Genomic DNA, 20,540 nt, shown 5'->3' on the forward strand with positions numbered 1-20,540 from the left:
TTCTGAGGGTGACAGGGAAGTCGCAAAAATTCTGCAGGTGAGCCCTGTGGCAGAGGAATGAACAAACCGGCTTCTGTGTAGGGACTCAGGGTGGGGTGCGCCCCCCAGCTCCATCAAGCCGGGGCATCTCCCCCCAGCCCGCCCCCGCCTACCCTCCCCAGGATAGCGGCGTTCCCAGGCGCCAAGCAGCGTGGAGAATCGCGCCACGCCCTCCCCCTTTCAGGCCGAGGCAGCGGCAACAGCAGCTCTGGAGCTCTCTCCAGCCCGGGCCGCGGGGCCCGCGGGCCAGATCCGGGCCAGATCCGGGCCGACCCGGGCCTGGGAGGGCGGCGGGGGCCGAGACCAGGCGGCGGGCGCTGGCACGCGCCGGGCAGCTTTGAAGCACCAGGACCAGCCGGGCCGGGGCGTCCTCCATGAGACTCGCTCCGAGCTTGGGGCGGTGGCGGCGCGGTACAAAGGCACCACGGGGCGGGCGGGCGGCGCGGCCGGACACAAAGCGGGCAGCCGAGTGTTAAGGGCATTGTGCGGGCCCCACAAAGCGGCGCCCGAGCCCGCCCCCGCCCCCTCGGGGCCAAACTCCGGGCGCCCCGCAGGGCGCGGACTTCCAGCTGCTGCACATCTGCACAGAGGCCTGGCGCGCGCCGCGCGCCGGCGGGCCTCCCCCTCCCCGCGTTCTCGAGCTGCGGGGCAGCGGGGCAATTTGTCCTCTAATTACAATCCTTCCCTATAAACCGCCGCCCGCGCCTTTCAACTCGAGGGCATTAGCAAACCAATGGCCCTCCGCGCAGCTCTCGCGGCCCGCAGCTGGGTGCCGGGCCCGCCCCCTCTCCTGAGTCCGGGCCGCCATAAAGGGGCCCCGGGGCTGCCCCGGCCCGAACCCCGACACCCACCGTTCCCAGGGCCACCACCCCTCCCAAGCCCGTCCCCTGGGATTCCAGTCGCACTGGGTGGGGCCGCTCACGTGGATAGCTTAGTGTTTCTTAAGCAGTGGAAAATTGACCGCAAAATGCGCTAATTCGCAATGTTCTGCTTTGGCTGCGGGAGGCGAGGCCCGCTTTAAGGCCTGGGCGGAATTCTCAGGCGTCGCTCGGCCCTTGTCCACTGAATGGACTTCCGCCTCCGCTGCCCCACGACCTCAACCCCGACACTGCCCGCCGCGCCCCCTGTCCCGTGGCCCGTTTTCGGTCAGTGGTCTCCCCACCTGGAATGATCCCCCTACTTTCTGGCGCCCCCGCCCGTGGCTCCTCCATCACAAACAGCCTCCTTGGCCCGCTACTCGCCTTACACTGGCCGAGGGTCGCGCAGGATCAAGGTGAGGAGAGATCTTGGTGCGATTTCCACCCTCCCCTTTCCCGAGCTCTGAGCCGAGTTTCTCCCCACCATTGCCACTTCACCCTCACTTCTTGCTCCTATCTCTGGGCAGCCACTTCCCTACTAAGTTAAAGTCATCGTGCTTTGCATCTGACAAGGTCATTGGGAAAGACAGCAGACTAGTCTCTACAGGGACCCTTCCCGGAAACCCAGGCTGAAGACTCGGGGTCCACCCTCCACCCCAGCCTGTCACGCTAATTACAAGCCCTGAGTCTGGGCATCCTCGCACAGCCTCAGACAGGCCTGGCTCCAAAGGGGCTCACAGAGACCAGGAGGTATTTTCAGAGCTGGAGGGGGAGTGGCAGTGGGTTCACCCTATCCTCTGAGGGCAAGCAGGACAAAGCGCTCTCGGGCTGCCAGGAAGGGCATGGACCAACTTAGAAGCGGGGCTTACGCAAGCTGGGATGTAGGCCACCAACTCCCTTTCCATCTTTAGCATCTGGGGTCCCCAAGGCGGCCTGGAAAGGAGCACAGGTCCAGGAGGAGAAGTGGGGAGACCCAGGCCCCCCTCTGCTCATTCAAGGAAAAAAACTTCCTTCTCTAACTTCTGAGGGCTCTTAGAGCCTCCAAGGCTGCTCAGGGCTCCCTCCTGTCTCATGTTGGGAAATTTAATGCAGAAAGTGACAAGTGTCTGTGCCACCCCTTCCGTCATTTGGTTTTCTTGAGTTTGACAAAAAAACACAAAAAAACAAAAAAACATTATGTCAGGTCTGGAACCAAGCAGGGAGAGGTTTTCGGGCCCCAGGACAAGAGCCCTACCTGCGGCCCATCCCAGAGGACAGCCATGTGGCTCCGTGTGGCAGCCCCTTCCCTTCTGTACTTCCAGGGGTTTGAACCAGTGCTAACTGGTGAGTGCTTCACAGGCTACTGTGGATGCAGGTGACTGGAGGGAGAAATCTGTTGTCCCCCTCTGCAGATGCATTTCAAAGTGAAATGAAGTGATTGCTCCATGTAATTAACTATTGGGACACACAGCAAAAGCTCTGAAATGACTCAGCCAATTGTCTCCAGATGTGGTTGGAGAGGCTGCGATTGTTTAACTCTCTTTAGCTGTGTTGGGACTCCCAATAGCCCAGCAGACAAGGGCCCTTCAGAGGACAAAGGCCGGGACTCCAGCAAGTGCATCAACGCTGACCTGGCCCAGCTCGGGGAGAGTGAATTCAGAAAGACCCCCATTGCCCCGGCCTTTTGTGTTTCTCCCCAGCTGGCTCTAATCTTTAAATATTTACCCGGCCCCTTTGTGCACATATGACTTGTGCACTTTGGGCTGATGGTGCTCATAAATTACAGATCGTTTACCTGTTTTCCAGCCTAGAGGGAGCTTTCATTCCTTCAGCCTGGAATGGCCAGAGCGGGGGAAAGAAAACTTTTGGAAGACAGGGATTCCCTCCTGGGAAGAGCTGCGGCCACACTCGACAGGCCCCTCCCTGCGGCCCTCCCAGCCTCCATATGGACAGGGGACGGGGCAGAGGCCTGTGAATGACTGGGAGCTGCCGGGGACCGACTGTCTTAAAAAAGTCACTAACCTGGCCAGGCACGGTGGCTCATGCCTGTAATCCCAGCACTTTGGGAGGCCGAGGCTGGCGGATCATGAGGTCAGGTGTTCGAGACCAGCCTGGCCAACATGGTGAAACCCCGTCTCTACTAAAAATACAAAAATTAGCCGGGTGTGGTGGCAGGTGCCTGTAATCCCAGCTACTCGGGAGGCTGAGGCAGGAGAATCGCTTGAACCCAGGAGGCAGAAGTTGCAGTGAGCTGGGATCGTCCCACTGCACTCCAGCCTGGGCAACAGAGTAAGACTCCGTCTCAAAAAAAAAAAAAAAAAAAAAGAAAAAGCCTAATTTCATCTCGGCCTGGAGTTTAACTTGGAAATAGCACAGTGGTTCTCAGGGTTCTCTAAAACAGGAGGTATCCACACTCGGGCCCAGGAAATAAAGCCACCTCAGCCTGTGGGCGGATGGCAGGAGGGGGAGGGAAGGGGGAGGCTGCAGAGGGACCTTCCTGCATGAGAAAGGAGGGCTCCCTTTGTGCCTGCCTCGAAAGCTCCTAGAACAAAACACATTCAAATGCTTATTTACAAGAACAGTCAAGCAAGGCATCCCAGGCAGAGCAGTTTTCCCTTTTTTTCTTATATTTTTGTAGGTGTGTTGTCCCCGAGCATGGAGGGCTGGGTGCACAGTGGGTCTGTTTGATCAGATTGCTTTCCTCTGTGGTGGGAAAGCAGGTCCCTGCGTGGGGTCTGCGTGTTTCTGTGCATCTCCGTGTGTGTTTCCTTGTGTCTATGTGCAGCCCTCTGCATGTGACTTTGTTTCTCTGGTTTGATGCCCGTGTGTGCTTAGATCTGCTTCCTCTCCTTTCTCCTCCATCACTGCTCTGTGAACCCCAGGCCCTGACAGATTCGGCAACTCCAGCAACTTCTGAAAATTCTCCTTCCCTGGAGTCCGGCCCCACCTGGGAGGAGACTGCTGCCTCTCCCTTCTTTCTCCCTTCTCCAAAATGGGGCTGATGAAGTGGGAGGGGCCAACGGGAGGTGATGGACAGAGGAGAGAGCATTGCTGCGGTTCTCCAGTCTGGTTACATATTACTCTACAACCCCGAGTGGCAACAGTCCCTGGGGGTAAATCAGGGCTGTCATACATTGAGGAGAGCAGAAGCCAGGAAGGGCTTCCCAGGCACAGTGGGTTTTGCCCCCAGGACCAGCTCACTTCCGGGGGTGAAGGTACGATGAGTGCCCTCTGGTGGTCCTGAGGTGTCCTGGTGCAGAGGGAGATGTCCCGAGTCTGTGGGAGACCACAGGACACTGGTGGCAGTCACAGGAGCTCTCAGCTCCCACCAACATTCACGTTCAGGCCTCCTTCCCATGTGGCACTGCAGCTGGGTGACTGTGATTTTTAAAACATTAAATCTGTTTTCAATTCCCATCCACCAAGTTTAGCAAGTTTTCTGAGCAGCGTTTAAACATGGTACTGGAGCTAGGCGCAGTGGGGCATGCCTGTCGTCCCAGCTACTCAGGAGGCTGAGGCAGGAGGATGGCCTGAGTCCAGGAGTTTGAGGCTGCAGCGAGCTATGATCTCGCCACTGCATTCCAGCCTTGGCAACAGAGTGAGGCCCTGTCTCAAAAAAATCAATAACTAAAATAAAATAAAGTGGTACTGGGCTTTACAGAACAAATACCAATCTGTGCCAGAGAAATAAGTATCCCCACTGTACAGGAAACGGAGGCGCATAGAATGGATTTGCCAAGGTCACAAAGCTAGGCTGCAGAGGCGAGGGGTCCGGGATTCTGGCCCAGGCTCTCCATCCAGCTTGCCAGGTACCAGAGCTCCTGCCAGGATCTGCAGGGACAAGAGTGGAGAGGTGAGGGGCTCAGATGCAGGGCTCACAGTCTGCCTGCCTCTCTCGCTGACCCACCACTTGGTGCCAGCCTCCCTGAGGGCCTGTCCCCATCCCTTCTCAGCCTTGCTCCCTCCCGCCTCTGTGCCTTTCAAATGCCAAGCCCTCACTCCCTCCTTGATCTCATTTCCAATGGAGGGCAGGCTGTCCATCCCCGAGGGCCCCAAGGCCTAGCTCTGGCATCTGTTCCTTGCAGCCTCCTCGCCCTGCCGCCCTCCAAGCTGAGGGCCTCCCCTGGGGTCCCTCTTTGCTCCCCATCCTTGCTCTCCCCTTCTGCCCCCACTCCCACCCCTGCAGAGTTTATTCCAGTTTTTCACTTACTGCCTTTCTCCTCCAGCGCAGCTCTCTGAGCTACCTGAGGTGAGAGAATTTACTCTTTAAAAAGTAAAGAACAACTTCTGATTATAGAAGTAATCTATGGGCCGGGCACGGTGGCTCATGCCTATAATCCCAGCACTTTTGGAGGCCGAGGCGGGTGGATCACCTGAGGTCAGGAGTTTGAAACCAGCCTGGCCAACATGGTGAAACCCCGTCTCTACTAAAAATACAAAAAAACTAGCTGGCCGTGCTGGTAGGCTCCTGTAATCCCAGCTACTCAGGAGGCTGAGGCAGGAGAATCACTTGAACCCGGGAGGCGGAGGTTGCAGTGAGCCGAGAGTGCGCCATTGTACTCCAGCCTGGGCAACAAGAGCAAAACTCCGTCTGAAAAAAAAAAAGTAATCTATGTTCATTGTAGGCAGTATGGAAACTGCAAAAACACATAAAGACAATAAAAATCACCAAGAGTGCCACTACCTAAAGATAGGCCGGGGTGGAGGCTCATATCTGTAATTCCAGTGCTTTGGGAGGCTGACTGGAGGATCGCTTGGGCCCAGGAGTTCCAGACTGCCGCACTCCAGCCTGGCCGACACAGTGAGACCCTGTGTCTAAAAAACAAAAAAAGAAAAAAAAAGGTACATATATAGTCGGCGTTATACCATTTTGGCTGATAGCTTGATCATTTTCCCAGGCTCAGATACCTGCCCTTTTTCCCCAAGTGAAGTCAGGATCACACCGAAAAGCTTTGCCTCCTGCTGTTTAAAAACCTAATACAGGCCGGGCGCGGTGGCTCACGTCTGTAATCCCAGCACTTTGGGAGACCGAGGCGGGCGGATCACGAGGTCAGGAGATGGAGACCATCCTGGCTAACACGGTGAAACCCCGTCTCTACTAAAAATACGAAAAAATAAGCCGGGCGCAGTGGCGGGCGCCTGTAGTCCCAGCTGCTTGGGAGGCTGAGACAGGAGAATGGCGTGAACCCGGGAGGCGGAGCTTGCAGTGAGCCGAGATCGCGCCACTGCACTCCAGCCTGGGCGACAGAGCGAGACTCCGTCTCAAAAAAAAAAAAAAAAAAAGAAAACCTAATATATCCTGAGCATTCCCATCACCGTCCAGCCTTGTTCCACAACAGGAATTTAAGCGGGCGGTGGTCCCGTCGCATGGATGCCGTTGTCCAGGCCGCTTTCCAGGGAGCCGCAGAGGGAGGGCGGGAGGTCGCCGCACTCGGCGGAACCCGCGCCCCAGGGCGTCTGGTTTTCGGGGACCACGCAGGGCCGGCGAGGGTGCGGCCGTTTCAAACTTTTTTTTTTTTGAGATGGAGTGTCACTCTGTCACCCAGGCTGGGGTGCAGTGACACAATCTCGGCTCACTGCAACCTCCGTCTCCCCGGATCAAGCAATTCTGCCTCAGCCCCACCAAGTAGCTGGGATTAAAGGCGTGCGCCACCACGCCCAGCTAATTTTTGTATTTTTAGTAGAGACGGCGTTTCCCCATTTTGTCCAGGTTGGTCTCGAACTCCTGACCTCAAATGATTCGCCAGCCTCGGCCTCCCGTGAGCCACCGCGCCCGGCTCGTTTCAAATTTTACATTGCTTCTTGGGATAGGAACCTCCTGAGTTTGGGACTAAGTTTGGACAGAGGCGGGCTGCGATTTCTCCCACCACTTCCCGGCCCCCGCCCGGCACAGAGTCGGGCTCAGAGCCCGGATGTCCCCGAGGGGCGGGGAGGGGCGGGGAGGGGCGGGCGGGGCGGGGAGGGGCGGGCGGGGCGGGGAGGGGCGGGCGGGGCGGGGAGGGGCGGGCGGGGAGGGGCGGGGCGGGGCGGGGCGCTCCCGCCAAATTCCGGACAGCAACACGGCGGGCCCGAGTTCTCGCGAGAACTGGCAGGCGGCGCGCGGCTCCGGGCAGCTGCTCGTCCCGGGCCGGCGTCGGCGGCACAGTGCGCAGGCGCAGCCGGCGCGTTTCCCCGGGCTACAGCCGGCTCCGCCGCCCGCTCGTCCGCCGCCCGGCGCCATGGCGGGCTGCGCGGCGCGGGCTCCGCCGGGCTCCGAGGCGCGTCTCAGCCTCGCCACCTTCCTGCTGGGCGCCTCGGTGCTCGCGCTGCCGCTGCTCACGCGCGCCGGCCTGCAGGGCCGCACCGGGCTGGCGCTCTACGTGGCCGGGCTCAACGCGCTGCTGCTGCTGCTCTATCGGCCGCCTCGCTACCAGGTGCAGGCCGGCGGGGGCCGGCTGGGCCGGTGGGGCGGGCGGGGGTCCGCTTGGCGCGGCGCGTGGGCACCTTTCTCCCTGGGCCCGCAGTGGGCTCCCACGCGCGCGCTCTTCATCCTCGAGTTCAGATCGCAGGAGGGGACACTCTCTCTCCGGGCTTGGGCGCCCTGCACCCGAGGAGTGGGTGTTAAATTGCAGCTTGTGCAGCTCAGCAGGTGCGCGTGGGGTGGGAGTGAGCGAGCCCGCGAGTGCTTTTATGTAACTTGAGGTGCAGAGACCTACCTGCTGCCCTGTCTCAGGTCAGAGGCCCCGCAGTGACGTGGGTGGGGCTGGGCGCACAGGCCCGGGTGCCCTGACCTCATAAACTAGGCTTAAGCAGTTTTTCTACAGCCGTGAATAATAATCGCGAATAATAATAATAATGGCAGCTAAAATTTAGGTAGCAGTTAGTCTTCAGTGTTTTACGTGGGTAATCCTTACTGCAGTCCTAAAAGGTAGGTACTGTTATCCCCTGGGTGTAGATGGGGAAGCAAGCTCAGAGAGGTTAAATAACTTGGGAGGCCACACAGCCAGAGAGGGGTGGGTGCAGAATTTGAACCCAGGTCGCCCACTTCTCCCTTTCAACCTCAGCAAATCGGCTCTATCTGCTTGCCTGTGGCTTGCCTGTTCCGGGAAGGTCAGCAGCCCAGATCTGTACTCTGAGGACTGCGAGTGACTGAGCTTCTCTTGGGTTCCTTTCAGATAGCCATCCGAGCTTGTTTCCTGGGGTTTGTGTTCGGCTGCGGCATGCTGCTAAGTTTTAGCCAGTCTTCTTGGAGTCACTTTGGCTGGTAAGAATTCCTTCGGAAATACTGGTTTTCAGGCGAGGGTGGACAGATCAGAGGGTCAGTAGTGGCATTTCCTCATCCCTGTCTCATCTGTGACCGGCAGAAGGCTGTTCAGGGTTCTCTGGAAACGAAGTCTCCTGGCTTCCCCCTAGTTGCTCACATTTCAGCCCTTGTGATTTCGTGCCTGTGGGTTGATTGTGAATCAGGCAGAAACAGATCTCCCTGGCACCCCCAAAGGTGCTGTCATCCGCAGCTGTGGTGACAGCATTCAGTAACGTGAGCAGCCCTTCCCGGAAGGGGTGCAGGTCCTCGGTGGCGGGCAGGGGCAGGGCTCTGGCTTGTCTTCATAGGCCTTTTTCATCTCTAATTTCTATTAGGTCACATCTAGTGCATCCCCACAGCCATTGTAGGATTTTTCCCTACACTATGATTTCAGTCCCTTGAGCCTTCTAGTCTGACCTGGATATGAACCAGTGGCTTCAAGGTAAAAAGTTTTATCTCCTCTTATCAATATTTTGAGCCATCTAATCCTTTTTTGCCGGAATTATTTCAGTTTTGTTAAATTTTGTATCTGACATACATCACTCCTTTATGTTGTTATCTCCCTCTTTCATGTTTTATTGTGTGTAGTGTCATTTTTAAAGGACAGAAGGGCCCATAATGCCTCTGTGACCTATGGGTTTGTTTTGCTTGTGACATTCAAAAACAGTCCCTTGCCGGGTGCGGTGGCTCACGCCTGTAATCCCAGCACTTTAGGAGGCCGAGGTGGGCAGATCACGAGGTCAGGAGTTCAAGACCAGCCTGGCCAAGCCAGGAGTTCGAGACCAGCCTTGCCAACATAGCGAAACCCCGTCTCTACTAAAAATACAAAAATTAGCCGGGCATGGTGGTGGGCACCTGTAGTCTGAGCTACTCGAGAGGCTGAGGCAGGAGAATCGCTTGAACCTGGGAGGCGGAGGTTGCAGTGAGCCGAGATCACACCGTTGCACTCCAGCCTGGGCGACACAGTGAGACTCTGTCTCAAAAAAAAAATAAAACAAAACCAGAAAACACCAGAACCAAAAACAGCCCCTTAAAAACTCCACTTTTTGCAAACCTGAGGTAGTAGATGCTGCAGATGGGTACCTGTGTCCACTCTCAGACGGGTGAGAACAGGGCCTCATAGACTTAGGGACAGCTCAGGAGACCCAGATGTGCACTTATGGTTAACTTGGTTCTCTTGTCCCAACTGAACTCTCTTTTTGTCTTTAAATAGGTACATGTGCTCCCTGTCATTGTTCCACTATTCCGAATACTTGGTGACAGCAGTCAATAATCCCAAAAGTCTGTCTTTGGATTCCTTTCTCCTGAATCACAGCCTGGAGTATACAGTAGCTGCTCTTTCTTCTTGGTTAGAGTTCACACTTGAAAATATCTTTTGGCCAGGTTAGTGTGCCTTATGTCCCCCTCTGGAGGAGAAAATGGTGGCTCCCATTCAGGCTGAGGACAATGACATTGATTCACCTTTCAGGTCTAATCTCCCCCAAGCGATTTTCCGCAGACCTCTATCCTCAGTAAGCTATTTATAAAGGATGAGCTCCGCTCATGAATTCTGCCTCTGGATTTTGACTCGAGGACGTGCTGACCTTTTGCTTTAAAGTTTGCATCACGTAGTGCACCATCTAATGTGAAGTCCCAACCTTGGGTAGTTGTGATTCTAATTTTATAATCAGATGATATTTAGACGTTTCATGTAAGAGTTTACTGGCCAGGCACGGTGGCTCACGCCTGTAATCCCAGCACTTTGGGAGGTCGAGGCAGGTGGATCACAAGGTCAGGAGTTCGAGACCAGCCTGGCCAATATGGTGAAACCCTGTCTCTACTAAAAATACAAAAAAGCCGGGCGTGATGGCACCTGCCTGTAATCCCAGCTACTCGGGAGGCTGAGGCAGGAGAACTGCTTGAATCCGGGAGGCGGAGGTTGCAGTGGGCCGTGATCGTGACACTGCACTCCAGCCTGGGTGACAGAGCGAGACTCTATCTCAAAAAAAAAAAAAAAAAAGAGTTTACTAACAAGGTCGGGTGCAGTGGCTCACGCCTTTAATCCCAGCACTTTGAGAGGCCGAGGTGGGTGGATCACATGAGGTCAGGAGTTTGAGACCAGCCTGACCAGCATGGTAAAACCTCATCTCTACGAAAAATACAAAATTAGCCGGGCCTGGTGGCGCATGCCTGTAATCCTAGCTACTTGGGAGGCTGAGGCAGAATTGCTTGAACCCAGGAGGTGGAGGTTGCAGTGAGCTGAGATTGTGCCATTGCACTCCAGCCTGGGCAATGAGAGTGAGACTCTGTCTCAAAAAAAAAAAAATTTACTAACAAAAGCCTCCGTATGTGGAATGCACTCTGAAATTGAATGTCTCACAGCCAGTGAAATGAAATACATGTGGCTCCTGGGATTCAGGGTGGAGACCTTGGACCCTTCTTTGCTTCTCTTAGCTGTACTTGTCCCCAAATGAAGGACTGAGCATGTGGCCAGGGGTCGTGAACCAGAGAGCCCATCAGCTGTAGCAAGAGAGCATCTCTTTACCATGATGCTTTCATTGTGCTTATTGGTGTTTTAAAGTAAATTGATGAACAGCATAACTTAGGGGAATGTGTTTTCTTATGAAATTTTAATGTGATGACGAATGCTGATTGCCCACGAGCACATTTTCTGTTTCTGTCTTTGGGAAAATAGGTTAATTTTAAGCAGTGCGAAGGGGAGCTCAGCAGGCCAGTGTTTTCACTCCCTGTGTGTCATTGATGTCTCTCTCCTACAGAACTGAAGCAGATCACCTGGCTCAGTGTCACAGGGCTGCTGATGGTGATCTTCGGAGAATGTCTGAGGAAGGCGGCCATGTTTACAGCTGGCTCCAATTTCAACCACGTGGTGCAGAATGAAAAATCAGATACACATACTCTGGTGACCAGTGGAGTGTACGCTTGGTTTCGGCATCCTTCTTACGTCGGGTGGTTTTACTGGAGTATTGGAACTCAGGTATAACATTAAATATTACACTGCTTTCCTTTTCTTTTTTTTTTTAGTAACATTTTAAACGTGATGTAATTCACATAGCATAAAAGTCACCATTTCAAAGTATACAATTTTGTGGTTTTCAGTGTATTCATGAGGTTGTTGGTCTCCTTTAAATAATAGGTACATGTTCTTCTTGGCGTGTTTCAAGTGATAATTTAATAAAAGTCAAGAGAACTAATGTAGTCCGTAATGCTTTTCACTATGTGCCCAGAACCTGGGTGCATAAGTCCTTGGTGATTCTTGGTGCTGTTAGCTACCTGCTGTATCCCTTCATCCTGTTTCTGCCTCTGTTTGTTTGTTTTCTTTTTTTCTTTTCTTTTCTTTTTTTTTTTGGTAGAGACAGGGTCTTACTATGTTACCGAGGCAGGTCTAAAACTCTTGGCCTTAAGTGATCCTCCCACCTCAGCCTTGCAAAGTGCTAGCATTATAGGCATGAGCCATTGTGCCTCTCCCTTTCTCTGCCCCTTCAACCTATTAATAGATCTGAAGCACCCCAGAGGGCTGAGGACAGAGATGGGGCTTAGGGAAGGGAGTGCCCTCTGCCACTCATGTGGCAGCTTGGATGGTTTTCATCAGAAATAGGTATTAATGGGGCCGAGGCCATGTGTTAGTGAGCTGTGTGAGCCATGGAGGTTTGTTCTTCTGTCTCAGGCTGAAGAAAAGGCCTTGTTTTTTGTTTTTTTGTTTTTTTTGTTTTTTGAGACCTAGTCTTGCTCTGTTGACCAGGCCAGAGGGCAGTGGTGCGATCTTGGTTCACTGCAACCTCTGCCTCCCAAGTAGCTGGAACTGTAGGCACGAACCACCATGCCTGACTACTTTTTGTATTTTTTTTGTAGAGACAGGGTTTCTCGAGGTGCCCAGAGCCATCTTGAACTACTGAGCTCAAGTAGTCTGCCTTCCTGGGCCTCTCAAAGTGCTGGGATTACAGGCTTGAGCTACGGTGCCTGGTCTTTTTTTTTTTTTTTCTTTCCTTGTTGAGATGGAGTCTCGCTCTGTTGCCCAGGCTGGAGTGCAGTGGCGTGATCTCAGCTCACTGCAACCTCCACCTCCCAGGTTCAAGCGATTCTCTTGCTTCAGCCTCCTGAGTAGCTGGGACTACAGGCGCCCGCCACCACACCCAGCTAATTTTTTGTATTTTTAGTAGAGATGGGGTTTGACTGTGTTAGCCAGGATGGTCTTGATCTCCTGATCTCATGATCTGCCCGCCTCGGCCTCCCAAAGTGCTGGGATTATAGGCGTGAGCCACTGTGCCCAGCTTTTTTTTTTTTTTTCAAGACAGGATCTTGCTGTGTTGCCCAGGCTGGAGTGCAGTGTTCTGATCATGGCTCATTGCAGGCTTGACCTCCTGAGCTCAAGTGATCCTCCTACCTCAGCCTCCCAAGTAGCTGGAACACATTACAGGTGTGTGCCACCATGTCCGGCTAATTTTTAAATTTTTTGTAGAGGTGTTTCTCCCGGCCAGTTGCCTGTAATCCCAGCACTTTGAGAGGCCGAAGTGGGTGGATCACTTGACGTTAGGAGTTTGAGACAAGCCTAGCCAACATGACAAAACCCCATCTCTACTAAAAATACAAAAATTAGTTGGGCCTGGTGGCACATGCCTATAGTCTCAGCTACTCGGGAGGCTGAGACCTGAGAACCGCTTGAACCTGGGAGGTGGTGGTTGCAGTGAGCTGAGATCGTGCCACTGCACTCCAGCCTGGGTGATGGAGTGAGACTCTGTCTCAAAAAAGAAAGAGATGGTTCCTCCTTTGTTGCCCATGCTGGTCTTGAACTCCTGGGCTCAAGCGATCCTCCCACCTTGGCCTTCTAAAATGCTGGGATTAGGCTAGGTGTGGTGGTTCTTGCTTATAATTCCAGCTAGTCGAGAGACTGAGGCGCAATATTTGCTTGAACCTGGGAGGCAGAGGTTGCAATGAGCTGAGATCACGCCACTGCACTCCAGCCAGGGCGACACACCAAGACTGTCTCAAAAAAAAAGAAGAAAAAAAAGTATAAGGATTATAGGTGTGAGCCACTGCACCTGACTCTATATGTGTGTGTGTGTATGTGTGTGTATTTTTTTATTTATGTATGGTTTTGTGTTTTGTTTTGAGGCAGGTTCTCTCACCCAGGCTATAGTGCATTGGCATGATCATGGCTTACTGCAGCCTCGACTTCTTGGGCTCAAGTGATCCTCCCACCTTAGTCTCCTGAGTATCTGTAGCCCAGGCTGGAGTGCGGTGGCACAATCTAGGCTCATTGCAACCTCCGCCTCCCGGGTTTGAGTGATTCTCCTGCCTCAGCCTTCTAAGTAGCTGAGACTACAGATGTGTGTCATCACACCTGGCTAATTTTTGTATTTTTAATTAATTTATTTTTTTGAGATGGAGTTTCACTCTTGTTGCCCAGGCTGGAGTGCAATGGCACGATCTCAGCTCACTGCAACCTCTGCCTTCTGGGTTCAAGTGATTCTCCTGCCTCAGCCTCCTGAGTAGCTGGGATTACAGGCATGCGCCACCATACCCGGCTAATTTTGTATTTTTAGTAGAGACGAGGTTTCTCCATGTTGGTCAGGCTGTTCTGGAACTCCCAACCTCAGGTGATCTGCCTGCCTTGGCCTCCCAAAGCTTTGGGATTACATATGTGAGCCACCATGCCCAGCCCCTTGGTTAATTTTTGTATTTTTGTAGAGATGGGGTTTTTCCATGTTGCCTAGGCTGGTCTCGAGCTCCTGCGGTTGAATGATCTACCCGCCTTGGCCTCCCAAAGTGCTGGGATTACAGGCTTGAGCCAACACGTATATTTCTTTTTCTTTTTCTTTCTTTTTTTTTTTTTTTTTTGAGACAGAGTCTCACTTTGTTGCCCAGGCTGAAGTGCAGTGGTGCGATCTTGGCTCACTGCAACCTGCACCTCCCACGTTCAAGTGAGTCTCCTGCCTCAGCCCCCTTGAGTAGCTGGGATTACAGGTGTGCACTACCACGCCCAGCTAATTTTTTGTATTTTTAGTAGGTTTAGTAGGGGTTTCAGCATGTTGGCCAGGCTGTTCTCAAACTCCTGACCTCAGATGATCCAACTGCTTCAGCCTCCCAAAGTGCTGGGATTACAGGCGTGAGCCACCGCATCCAACCCGTCTATTTCTTTTTTAAAATTACTATTTGGCTGGGCACAGTGGCTTTGGGAGACCAGAGCAGGAGGATTGCTCGAGGCCAGGAATTAGAAACCAGCTTGGCTGGCCGGGCGCGGTGGCTCATGCCTGTAATCCCAGCACTTTGGGAGGCCGAGGCGGGCAGATCATGAGGTCAGGAGATCGAGACCATCCTGGCTAACACAGTGAAACCCCGTCTCTACTAAAAATACAAAAAATTAGCCGGGTGTGGTGGCACGCGTCTGTAGTCCCAGCTACTTGGGAGGCTGAGGCAGGAGAATGGCGTGTACCCAGGAGGCGGAGCTTGCAGTGAGCCGAGATCGCGCCACTGCACTCCAGCCTGGGCGACGAGAGCGAGACTCCATCTCAAAAAAAACAAAAGAAACCAGCTTGGCCAACATAGTGAGAACCCTTCTCTCCAGAGGAAAAAACTAAAAATATATCTGGAAGTTGTAGCGTGCACCTGTAGTCCCAGCTACTCAGGAGGCTGAGGCAGGAGGATTGCTTTGATTGCTGCTGTACTCCAGTCTGGGCAACAGAGTGAGACCCTGTCTTAAAAACAGAAAACAAAATTATTTATTTGTGTATTAAAGATGAGATCTCGCTGTGTTGCCCAAGCTAGTCTCAAACTCCTGGGTTCAAGCAGACCTCCTGCTTTTGTCTCCTCAGTAGCTGGGACTATAAGTGTGCACCACCATGCCCAGCTAACTTTTTGTTTTTTGTAGAGATGGGGTCTTATTGTTGCCCAGGCAGATTTTGAACTCCTGGGCTCAAGCAGTCCTCTCACCGCAGCCTCTCAAAATGCTGGGATTACAGGCATGATCCACCATGCCCAACCCAAAGCCTTCTTTCTTTTTTTTTTTGTTTTTGAGACAGAGTCTCGCTCTGTCGCCCAGGCTGGAGTGCAGTGGCGTAATCTCGGCTCACTGCAAGCTCCGCCTCCTGGGTTCACGCCATTCTCCTGCCTCAGCCTCCTGAGTAGCTGGGACTACAGGCGCCCGCCACCACGCCCGGCTAAATTTTTTGTATTTTTAGTAGAGACGGGGTTTCACTGTGTTAGCCAGGATGACCTCAATCTCCTGACCTCGTGATCCGCCTGCCTCAGTCTCCCAAAGTGCTGGGATTACAGGCGTGAGCCACCGCACCTGGCTGCCTTATTTCTTGAAACTGTTTCTTGATTCTTTACTCTTGGTCCTAGAAAGACTTGGCCAAAGAATGTGAATAGATCTTGGAAAATTCACCAAGTCTTTGGGAAAAGTCTCCGAGTCTTTGGGCAAATCCAGAGATCTCTCAGGCATCCCGTCAGCAATGCATGGTCCCTGCTGACTCTCTGGTAACCCCTAACGGTATACTTGGGCAAATGATCACATAGCATTTACTTTACATTTTTTGTTTCTGAAACATGTCAAACCCCCACATTAACAATCGCCTTCCCTGGGAACAAATTGGTTATGACTGAATAATGTAATTTGCCATAAATGCTTGCTTCCTGTATATATGTGTGCACTAGAACCAAAGGGTTTTCCATACCTTTTTGCCCATAGATTTTTTCTACAGTGTGCTCCAGCACTTGTGCATGTATGAACGGAACATGTCTTTCCTGATATAATACTTACTCTTACTGTTTACAAAGTCCTGTTTTCTATCTTACTATTTCAATACTGTTCATAATGCACTAAATGATTTCCTGGCTTAGTAACAGGCTGCAGCCTGCTATCGAGAACTCCCACTGTAGGGTATCCCCAGCAAGCTATGCCAGATGTGAGGGTACAGGCCCCAGAGTCACTGACTGGGCCAGTCCTGATTCTGACATTCACTGCTTGGCCTCATTCTCCTCTCACGTTAAAGTGGGGGCAGCAAGACATAGTGGCACATGCCTGTAGTCCCCTCTACTCGGGAAGCTGAGGCAGGAGGATGGCTTGAGGCCAAGAGTTCAAGTCCAGCCTGAGCAATATAGTGAGACCCTGTCTTTAAAAAATAATAAAATTTTTAAAAAACAAAGTGGGTATAGTAGTGTGCCCTCAAAGGTTTGCCATGAGAGTTGAACAGGGTAATGATTGTAAAGGGCTTAGCATGGCACTGGGAACACAGTAAGTGCTCAATAAGAGAAGGTGTGAGAGGTCAGGACATGAGCCTGGCTCTCTGGGTGGCTGTATTGGAGCCTAAAATCTATATTCAGAAAACATACAGAAAATGTATGTTGGGGAAGATGCACATCCACAGGGGACCAGTGGGCAGGTGTAGGTGAGTGGTTCCCTGAGGAGCTGGGGAATGCTTTTGGCCTTGAAGGACTGTTAGGCTGGAGATCAGTGGGAAGGATGTTCTTTGTTTTTTTTTGAGAGGGAGTTTCGCACTGTCGCCCAGGCTGGAATGCAGTGGCGATCTCAGCTCACTGCAACCTCTGCCTCCTGGGTTCAAGCAGTTCTCCTGCCTCAGCCTCCCAAGTAGCTGGGATTACAGGCTTCCACCACTACGCCTGGCTAATTCTTCTATTTTTGGTAGAGACGGGGATTCGCCATGTTGGCCAAGCTTGTCTCAAGCTCCTGACCTCGGGTGATCTGCCCTCCTCGGCCTCCCAAAGTACTGCAATTAACAGACATGAGCCACTGTACCTGGCCAGGATGTTCTTAAAGGTGGAAGAAAGGGCCAGGAGTTCGAGACCAGCCTGGGCAACATTGTGAAACCCCATCTCTACAAAAAATACAAAAATTAGCTGGGCGTGGTGGCACATGCCCTTAGTCCCAGCTACTTGGGAGGCTGAGGTGGGAGAATCACTTGAGCCCAAGCGGTTAAGGCTGCAGTGAGCCATGATCACGCCACTGCATTCCACGTGACAGGGTGAGAATCTGTCTCGGGAGAAAAAAAAGAAAAGAGGCAAAGTGGGCACAGCGTGGGGAAGGCAGGAGACTGGGGAAGTGGGCGAAGTGCTGCTCTTCTGGGGTTGGAAACCCAGACTCAGGAGGTGGGGTTCAGGCTCTAGAGCTCTCTGAGCGTGGAGGTAATCTGCTGGAAGGGGCATTTCGGAAGCTTAGTTTTGTGGCCCTGTATCTCGTGCTGAAGCAGAGGCTGTGGGTTTAGGAGGCAGAGGCCCAGGCAGCTGTGGTGTAAGCGAATGCATTTGTGGTGGGAGGGTCCTGGGCAGGAAGGCAGCGTGCATGGGACCTCATGTTGGGGAGCTCACACCCGGAGTTGGGGGGCATTGCTGTCACCCCAAGCTGAGGGTTGAAATCCAAGAGGTTGATCTTGTGATTTACAGATCTCTCTCATGTAAGAGGAGCAACAGGAAAGCACATGAGAAAGGCCTGCAGCACTGAGTGCTTAGGGCTAAGGTGACAGTACTGCTCCCAGAGACCCTGACGGTCTCAGCAGGGCACAGGCACAGAAATCCTCTGGATATTAGAGACAGACGCCCACCAAAGCACAGGGTGTCATCCCACGGTCACCCTGATGAGCCCGGTGTCTCCCTCTGTTAGGTGATGCTGTGTAACCCCATCTGCGGCGTCAGCTATGCCCTGACAGTGTGGCGATTCTTCCGTGATCGAACAGAAGAAGAAGAAATCTCACTAATTCACTTTTTTGGAGAGGAGTACCTGGAGTATAAGAAGAGGGTGCCCACGGGCCTGCCTTTCATAAAGGGGGTCAAGGTGGACCTGTGACGGGCAGTGGCTCCGGTGACCTTGGGGCCTCCGACCCTGTGCAGCCTGGGACAAAACTGTTTCCGGTTGGCCGCTGCAACATGGATTTTCTTAATCGTTTTATGTCATTAGTCACTCTTCTGGAATGTCACTCAAGACCAAGCGGTCAGAAGGCCTGAGGACCCAAGGCCCCACCGGAGCAGTCTGTCCTTATGCCGAATCAAGGCGGAACATGGGTGAAAGACGAGTAAGAGGCAAATCACAGCAATATTCCACAGCGCCCTCCAGAGTTACCTGGGGAGGACCGAGGCCACACGCCACTGCCCCCGAGGCCAGAGTGTAAGTAAGGGATAACCAGGACTCCCTGGGAGAGATGGACTCTGTCCTCAGCAACACTCCACAGCAGAAAGGGGTAGCAGGTACCCCTTCTTATCAGCAGTAAAAATGCATTTACAACCTTTCATTTAACCGAAAAACACAAACCGCTTTAACCTCTTTATTTCTGTCCCCCACTGCATGAACATCTATACAATTTTAAAAATACTTCCTCATAGGATGCTTTGGGCCTTCATCTATTTAATCATAGCTACATATCTATTTTTTATAAGTAGCAGTACACATTCAAAGGGGTATTCCTAGCTCAACGCTTGGTGTTCTAGCTCAACTTTTATCCTGCAGCAAGTAAGCCTAGATAACCTCCACGCGATTTGGCTGAGTGGCTTTGTGTGACCGTGGCCCCAGGCCAAGGGGATCATGGCCCTGGCCGGCTTTCCCGGGGGTCTCAGCTCCTGTTGTCAGTGACAGGCGGCTCAAAGGAGCGTCAGTTTCTTTTGATCCAAGAAGTGCTTACTGAATGCCTGCCCTGTGCATGGCCTTAAACATTGAGAAGTGCTGCTCTCCGTTTATTTGGGATTTGATTCTCATTTTACCATAGCTTATATTCTCAATTTCAATGTCAGTCTCAGAACTCTTGTTTTCTGTGTTCTGTTCTTAAAATTACATTGTCCCTCATGTCATTTCAAACTGTTTTCCAAAGGGATTTGAGCATATACAACTACAAATCCAAGCAGATTGACTCTCAAAAATAATCTTAAATACTGCAAATAGTCCCAACTAAGATTCAGTCAATATGTTTGTTTTGCAAGTTTGGGAGAGTAGTTGGCTTTGAGTCACACATCGAAGCTTTAAGAGGTGAGACGCTGGCTTCATTCTGGACTAGACAGGAACTTGGCCTCAGCGTGAGATCCTGCCATGCAGTGTTGCGGTGGCACTGATGAAGTGTGAATGTGAAGGCGGCGTTGGCGCGGGGCCAGAGCACCACTCTGCTGCCCCACCACGCGGCTTGTGAGGAGCCACTAAACCTTTCCGTGCCTAGACCTCCCCATCTGTGGAATGGGGTCAATACCACCTACCTCACAGGGGTGTTGTGAGGACTGAGAAGAACAATGTCAAATGTTTTTAATACTCAGATGTGGGAGCGACATCAATGAAATCTGTACTGTATGAAAGCTACACAAAAATGGGCAGACATTTCGTTAATTGTGCCAGATACCTAAAATGTATGTTCAAAAAAGCATTTTATCAACTCAGAAATATGACTTATTTCTAGATTTCATGGCTTAATGAATTTTTTCGTTGTTATATATACCAAAGAGGCTTACGGGTTATTGATTACTAGTATGACAGCTGCTGCTTTGAAAACCAGACAGACGGTGGGGCGCGGTGGCTCACACCTGTAATCCCAGCAATTTGGGAGGCCAAGGCGGGCGGATCATGAGGTCAGGCGTTCGAGATCAGCCTGGCCAACATGATAAAACCCCGTCTCTACTAAAAATACAAAAAAAAATAGCTGGGCGTGCTGGCGGGTGCCTGTAATCCCAGCTACTTAGGAGGCTGAGACAGGAGAATCCTTTGAACCCTGGAGGCAGAGGTTGCACTGAGTTGAGATCGGGCCATTGCACTTCAGCCTGGGCAACAGGGCGAGACTCCATCTCAAAAAAAAAAAAACAAAAACCAGACAGACTTGCCCATCGGCCCTCATGACATACGTGCAGTGGGACTCTAGCCAAGGCGGTGGGCCATCATTACAATTTTTCTGGAGTAAATGATCCATGGTGGGACATCAACTGGCACTTCCTCTGTTTGGGAACTTGAGTTGAATCATTTCTAAACTTGTCCTTTAGACCATGCCTAGGGCAGCAAATTCCACTTCCTAGAACTGCAAACTGGGAGAGGATGTAGTTAGATTCTGGCAGCCTGGCCCGGCTCTTTGAGGGAAAAGTTCTTTCCCCTGCTCAAAGTAGGGCGGGCCCAGCCTCCATTCCCATTGGGAGCCACGAAGTTGTCTTGTTGATAGGTCTAGGGCAGCTGTTGGCAGCTGCTGGCCTTGTGGATGGTAAGCTGACGGTGTTGGCATTTAATGCCATCCTCCATCTGCCAGAGGCCTAGGAAGCCCACCTTCACACCGGGCCCACCAGCTGGAAGGAGCCCAGGAGGGAGGTCTTAGGTTTTCACGGTGAAATGCTGTCTGACACCAGGGAAAACTTGACATATTCTGCTTTGGAGAGGAATTCCAGGGGTAGGGATGGTGAGAGAACATACCCACCCT

The 20,540-nt window shown here is 52.5% G+C and overlaps 1 protein-coding gene across 2 annotated transcripts; it reads left to right on the forward strand.

The window, feature by feature from the left end:
* The first annotated feature begins 6,945 nt into the window (after positions 1-6,945).
* On the forward strand, positions 6,946-19,542 carry ICMT (isoprenylcysteine carboxyl methyltransferase). Of its 2 annotated transcripts, none has more exons than XM_054441863.2 (5): positions 6,946-7,288; positions 8,030-8,118; positions 9,371-9,540; positions 10,914-11,131; positions 17,771-19,542. In XM_054441863.2, the coding sequence occupies exons 1-5, from the start codon at positions 7,094-7,096 to the stop codon at positions 17,951-17,953; spliced, it is 855 nt and encodes a 284-aa protein (XP_054297838.1). In that variant the 5' UTR covers positions 6,946-7,093; the 3' UTR covers positions 17,954-19,542. The 2 variants fall into 2 exon arrangements, with proteins under 2 accessions (XP_054297838.1, XP_063515996.1); XM_063659926.1 differs by having other exon boundaries at positions 6,982-7,288; positions 18,065-19,542.
* Positions 19,543-20,540: the final 998 nt, after the last annotated feature.

The sequence above is a fragment of the Pongo pygmaeus genome, chromosome 1 (assembly GCF_028885625.2).
Source record: "Pongo pygmaeus isolate AG05252 chromosome 1, NHGRI_mPonPyg2-v2.0_pri, whole genome shotgun sequence".
Classification (NCBI taxonomy): domain Eukaryota; kingdom Metazoa; phylum Chordata; class Mammalia; order Primates; family Hominidae; genus Pongo; species Pongo pygmaeus.

Coding starts and splice junctions, on each gene's coding strand:
- ICMT (XM_054441863.2), top strand. CDS start 7,094: ATGGCGGGCTGCGCGGCGCGGGCTCCGCCGGGCTCCGAGGCGCGTCTC. Junction 7,289..8,029: donor ATCGGCCGCCTCGCTACCAG/GTGCAGGCCGGC, acceptor GGTTCCTTTCAG/ATAGCCATCCGAGCTTGTTT. Junction 11,132..17,770: donor ACTGGAGTATTGGAACTCAG/GTATAACATTAA, acceptor TCCCTCTGTTAG/GTGATGCTGTGTAACCCCAT.